Below are 6,441 nucleotides of genomic sequence, written 5' to 3'. Positions count from 1 at the left end.
CCGCGCGGCGGAAGTGGCTCCCGCGCTGGGACTTGAGTGTTTGTGTTTTGGTTCGCGAAGGAGTCAGCGGCCGGCCTGAGGGGAGGAGGCGGAGGAGGGAGGAGGAAGAAGAATTAGTCGGAGCTGGAGCGCCGGCGTCGGCGGAGGAGGAGAAAGAGACAGGCGGAGCGGAGAGAGGCGGAGACGGAGGCCAACGGGGGCGGCACCAAGGCGCGAGTCCCGCGCCGACCAGTCTGAGTGGAGCGGCGCGCGGAGGAGACGCGCTGCCACAGCCTCAGCCTCAGCCTCCTGTCGGGCTACGTCTGGAACCTACTGCCGGGAAGCGTCAGTCCCGCGGCTCCGCGCCCTGCGGTCTCAGGTAACAAGCCTTTCCCCGCTGCCCAGGGCGGGCCGGAACCCCAGGTATCCGCCGTCCCTAGCCCGCGCCTTCTCCCTCTCGTGCACCGGCGCCCCAGCCCAGAGAGCTGTCGGATCCGGCGGCTCGTCCTGCCGGCGCTGTTGACTCATCCATCAGGGGACTTTGGGGACGATTTGGGGACTGGCTGAGCGAGCGACGGGTGTCACCCTCTTCCCTTCTCAAGATGGCGCCGTGAAAAAGTGCTGGAGGCCGCGGTTCCGCCTGGCCCTGTGCTGGCAGTCCTCGGGGGATTCCCGGTTCAGGGGAGGAGGGCAGGAAAGATGGCCACGAGGCCTGGCGGGTCCGGCCTCAGGCGGTCCGGAGTCTGGTATCAGTTACCCAGGTGCTCTCCGAGGAGGAACCAGGCCCCCAGCAGGTGTGAATTTGGGGAGTTCCGTGCCTTCGACTTCCAAGGAGAAGGAGGCTTGTCAAAATAGGCTGTCTAGAGACTTGTCTCATCTATGGAAGGTGGTGAAGCAGCTACAGGAACTCAGCACAGCTAGGCCGCTGAACTCGCTCAGTTGGTGGAGACCATTAAACATGCTCTGCTGTTATCTTCGCTGGAAGCTGCTCACTCCTCAAGACTTTCAGACTTTTAAAGCTCTGAACGTCATAATTCAAACATTTGGTTTTTGTCTTTTGCTTATGTGGAGATGTGGAGTCAGAGTTGGACCAGTTGCCTTTCATGTAACTGGTAGGAAAAAAACACTTGTACACCACTGTGATAATTCAGGACAGCTGAGAAACTTTTATAAGTGTAAAATGGGGATGATAATAGAGCTCGTAGGGTTGCTGTAAGCAAAAATCGTTGAATAGTGCTTGGCACTAGTAAGTGCTCAGTAAATGTTAGTTGTTGTTAGTACAATTTTGGTCAAAGAACATTCAGGAGAACATTAACTGTAAAATACCAGTTATTTTCAAAAAATTAAAAATACATTTTGTGCAAAATATTTTTCAAGGCAAGTTTCAGTAAATACAAATGAATGGACATAATTTTTTACCTTAGTGTTATGCTGTGTGTAATTTGTTTTCTCTTGGAAAGCCTCGGGAGGAACTATAATCCTATATAGCCTTTAAACCTAAAAAGGCAAGCTAAGTCGTAAGTTTTTAAAAATGGGAATCTGATGTTTTCCCTGTAATTTTGGTAGTATGGAAATTGGGTGCATGTTGTCCTTGATGAGTAATTCACATTGCTGCCTTGTGGGTAATCAGACAACTGGGAAGTGTATAAATTGGTATTGTATGTAGTATCTAGAGATGTACTGGTGCATTTTAAGTCTGCATGACTGTTCATACTTGGTCATTATTTCACCAAGCATCTGCTTTCATTGCCAATTTTCAATCCCTGTTACATGTTGGACACTGTACTAGAGATTTTTTACATACATTTTCTCATTTAATTCCCACAGCAGCTATGTAAGTTGGGTATTCTGGAAGTAGAGACTGGAAATGAAAGAACTTGCTCTGGCAGAAATGGGTATAGCCAGCCAGGATTAGGTCCCCAAATCTGGTATGTTTTTAAGGGGGTGGAAGGATACTTGTGGGAATTGGAGCATTTTTTTTTTAATTTTTTAAAAATATTTGAAAGTGGGAGGAATGATATAATGAACTCATCACCTAGCTTCACTTAGGGCCAGTCTTGTTTTATTTACATCCCCATTGTTTAGAAGCCACACAGACATACCATTACATTTGTAACTACTTCAGTTTGTATTACTAAAAGATAAGGACTTCTCAAAGCTGCTGTTCAGATAAGGCAGAGGTGATTTGTCTCAAATGTAAGTCCTCATGGATATGTTTATTAATGAATTCATTGTCAGGAGGGACCCTTATATAAACTCATTTCATGTCGAAGGCAAATTTCCTATATTGTATAACAGTGATTTTAGGGACGTTATCATCAGATTTAATATTCTCAGGGAGTACATGAGCACATTTTGATTAAAGATAGGAGAAAACTATTATGATTGACGTGTGAGTACACTGGACAAGGATTCTTGAAATGTTTGCAAATTCCTTTGAGATTGAAAATTAACGTTACTAGATAATAACACATGGAAGTAGCCATCCAGGGTAGTTTTTTCTAAATGTGTTAATTACAAGATGATATGTTTGTTTACTTGTTACCCCCAAACTGCAGAAAAGTTTAAATGAATACTACTAATAAGCTCACCACATAGGGATGCAGTTAACACTTCCATGTATGATGTACTTGAGCACAGGAGGAAATAGTTTGAAGTCTTTTTTAACCACTAGACACACAAAAGTGGGAGCCATAAACTATTTGTTGCTTCAAAATTACCATTAATTAAAAAGCATGTACAATTTAACAGAGGCCTTCAAATAATAATAGTCAACATTTATTGAGCTCTTACATGTTCTAGGATTTGTTCTAAGAGCTTTCCAATTATTAATTTTCTTCAAAAATATTGTAACTCCAGTAGTCTGTCTCCACAACCTGAACTCTTTGAGTCAAAACTCTAGTTGCCTGGGTTGAAAGTCATCTGCAGCTTTGTCAGAGTAACTCTGTGACCTCAGTAAGTTACTTAATCTGTCTGTGCCTGTTTCCTCATTTTGAAGGATTGTAATAGTCTTAACTTTATAGGATCTTTGAATGGCAATGTTCATACTTGAACTATCTGGCACAACGAGATGACTCTTTAATAAAGGTTAGCTTAAAAAAACTTTAAGCCCAGAAAATTAGAGCAGGAATTTTGGCTCAAATTTCATTACTTTACATTATTTCATTACAAAAGTAGTGAATTAAGCTAAAAGAGGTTATTATTGTCCTACAATAATATGTTACAGGCAAAATTTACTAAAGTGATTGGTATTAGAAATATGAGATTGGTTTTATTTTACTGATTTATATATTTAATTACTTCTTTATTTTGTTTCTTCATAGGTTTCTTTACCTCCAGAAAGAAAAACATTGGCATCTTGCATCCTGGAAGTTCATTTACGGGACTGAATTCCTTAGGGACTTATTTCACAAATTTGGACATGGCTAATCGAGGAGCAACAAGACCCAACGGGCCAAACACTGGAAATAAAATATGCCAGTTCAAACTAGTACTTCTGGGAGAGTCTGCTGTTGGCAAATCAAGCCTAGTACTTCGTTTTGTGAAGGGCCAATTTCATGAATTTCAAGAGAGTACCATTGGGGGTGAGACTTTCTTTTTTCCCTTCTTCATTTAACTGAATCATACGTTGGCCAAGAAGGTTTTGCAGTTCCAGTTGTGTGATAATAAATCCCTTAGTAGGTCACATTGTGAAGAAAAGAGTTGTTCAGCAGACCTCGGTTTTAGAAAATTTACCTTGGTTTTTGTTGAGATAACTTTTTTTTACAATTTGATTTCCTGGTCATCCCCAGGATGGTTGTATGGAAACTGAAACGCAGTTTCAAACATGAGTAGAGTCAGTGTCCCAAATAGTAAGATTTGTTCTGGTATCTGTTGCTTGATAATGATTAGAAGCTTCTTCAAATTAGTACATGTTTGACTGAATCATATTGGCATTAGAATAAATAGTGAAAATAGTAATAAATAATAAAAGAGTTAATCTTAAAATTCAAATTTTAAATTATTGGACCATTTGTAAATCACAGTAATTTTTCAAATTTAATTGAATTTTATTACACTTAAATTTTAGAATGCTAGTGTGAAGGAAGAGAAAAGGTGAGTGATTAGTGGAGAGGGGCATGAAAGGAAAATGGGACCTGGAAAGTAAGTTGCAAGAGGGGAGGAGAGAGAGAATACACTGCATACAGACAATGCCTGTGGTAGGACCGAGGGGAGGGGAGGGTAAGAGGCAGGACAAGGAGCAGCCATCTAACAATGCAATGTTATGGATAGAAGACAGGAAATTAAAATAACAGAATTAAATTTTTAAAAATCCATGACTGTATAGCAGTAGGGCAAAACAGCCTTTTGAGGGCCTCAGTTTCATCTGTGAAATGAAGTTTTTGAATTAGATAATGTCAGAGGAACTACACAGCTTGAGATTCACAATTTCTTTGTAAGAGGTGTTCAAATAAGCAGTACTCTATTTTTTCAGGTATATGTGAGTATATTTTAGTCTCACATATTTAAAAGGTCAAACTTTTGAAATGCCTACAGTGACAGATACCCATTGAACATACCAATTTCTTAGAACCCAACTTTGAGAAGCATAATGTTATGCTTTACAGTTAGTGTCTGTTCTCAAGTATGTATGCTTGAGAATTTTAGGCGTGGCTGCAGATCCTTCTCATAAGATAAATTGTGGGATGCTACTGCCTCCTGGCTTTTCCCTACAGGAAATATACTACATAAATAGTATTTCCACTTTAATAGACCCAGGGTACAATAGTCATCATCAGTCTCTTATTGTATATCATGTTACAGTGTTGCATTGTTTTAAAGTTTTGAGTTTTTTATAAACAGGTATGTGTCAAAAATGTCTATCATGGGAGCTTTTATTCTGAGTCAGAAATCTTGTCTTTTTAAAAAATACATATATATTACACATTCTTTTGGCTTCTTTGGGCCGAAGCTAACTGGCCCACATGGTAGGAAGAATTTTCAAGACTGTTCCATCATGTTCACCCACCTTAAACTGGGGCACAAAGTTAGTTACTGTAAACGCTTCTTGGCAAGTGATTGTCAGTCTCACTGTTTCCCAAAGTACATATGGATCTAGGCTGAATGAATTCTGGGCCAGATAGGTTTGGGACCTGCTGTATGCTACCTCCTGACCTCATAGTAATGAACTCAATTTCTGGGAATCCTCATGGGCCTAAGACTAGAATTTTGGTTTTTGTTTTAGATACTCCGTCTTCTAAGTGTATTTTCTTTTTCTAAGTGACTTCTCAAGGAGACATTTAAAAGAGACATTTAATCTCATGTCAGTACATCATAAATATACATATCCTCTGATAATTTGTGTGTGTATATGTGTTTGTGTGTGTGTGTGTGTGTATATATATATATATATACATATACTCCACCTCCATTATTACCAGTTAGATTGTCTACATTTCTTTAATTAATTTTTCAAAAGGTGTTCATTACTACATGTAAAGCTTCCTTAATATTTTCTACTTTTATCTGGTTTTGAAAACCAACTTTAAAAGGAATTTACATCCAAAATTCTGTGTTAATGGTTATTGGACACTTTTTCACCATGTTGGCCACATATTAATATTTTTGGGAGTTATGACAGTGCCTTTATGATGACAGCTGTGAGCACTATTTTTTTTCTTGTTTTTTTTTTTATATAATTGATATATAACATTTTGTAAGTTTAAGGTTTAAGAAGTGTTGATTTGGTATGTTTATAAAATGAGCACTGTTCTGTAATGCTCTTTGCTAAAATCTGTTAACAGCTCTTCACCCTTAGGGGCTATAGTAAATTCTAAGCATTCAGGGACTTCAAGGTTTGAGCTATTTAATGATCAACACCACTGGTCCATAACTTGTAAGTAATAGTGTTTTCCTTTGGTTGATGCATGGTAGGAGTTAACTAACAAATGAACTTGTCCAAGTGTTTTGCATTTCATCTGTTCCTTATTTTTTATTTGACTGTATATGGTAATGTTACTTATGGTAAGAAGAGCTTGCTTAAAATTTTCATCTGTGTTTGATTGTGTTTTAAGGTGGAAATCATGAGCAGCATTCTTGAATTTCTGTATTCTAGAACCTTACATTCATCAGAAATATTAAGGTACTTTGTGGTTCTTCTAAACATGGTAGCTTGATTTAAGATTCCATGTTGTCTCACCATATGCCACACCCCTGCCCTTTGACCCTATAGCACTCATAAATAAATCAAGTTGTTAGGTGTCGTTGTAGCACCTTGGAAAGTTCTAGCTCATTTGTGGGAGCTAAGTCTGCATGACATTTATGTTCCTGTTTGTCTAAGGCTAGCTCAGATGGTTAACAACAAGCATTAGACTCAGGGTTGCCTTCCTTCTTTACTTGCTATCTCACCTGTGGAGGCTTCAGTAAATACCTCTTGGATGAAAGGGCTGGCCATCTTTCATTTAACACCTTGAGCACCTGAGG

General features: G+C 39.5%; 1 protein-coding gene across 1 annotated transcript in view; it reads left to right on the top strand.

Annotated features, from left to right (window-relative positions):
• The window catches only part of RAB5A (RAB5A, member RAS oncogene family), a 31,235-nt gene continuing 24,794 nt past the window's right edge, over positions 1–6,441 (top strand). Inside the window, exons 1-2 of the mRNA XM_036898212.2 lie at positions 1–358; positions 3,303–3,563. Of these exons, the coding sequence (XP_036754107.1) occupies positions 3,401–3,563 (163 nt within the window). The 5' untranslated portion in view covers positions 1–358; positions 3,303–3,400. The remainder of the gene's footprint in view (positions 359–3,302; positions 3,564–6,441) is intronic.

The sequence above is a fragment of the Manis pentadactyla genome, chromosome 14 (assembly GCF_030020395.1).
Source record: "Manis pentadactyla isolate mManPen7 chromosome 14, mManPen7.hap1, whole genome shotgun sequence".
Lineage (NCBI taxonomy): Eukaryota > Metazoa > Chordata > Mammalia > Pholidota > Manidae > Manis > Manis pentadactyla.
The sequence above is the reverse complement of the archived record's forward strand: the minus strand, read 5'-3'. Positions and strand labels throughout refer to the sequence as shown.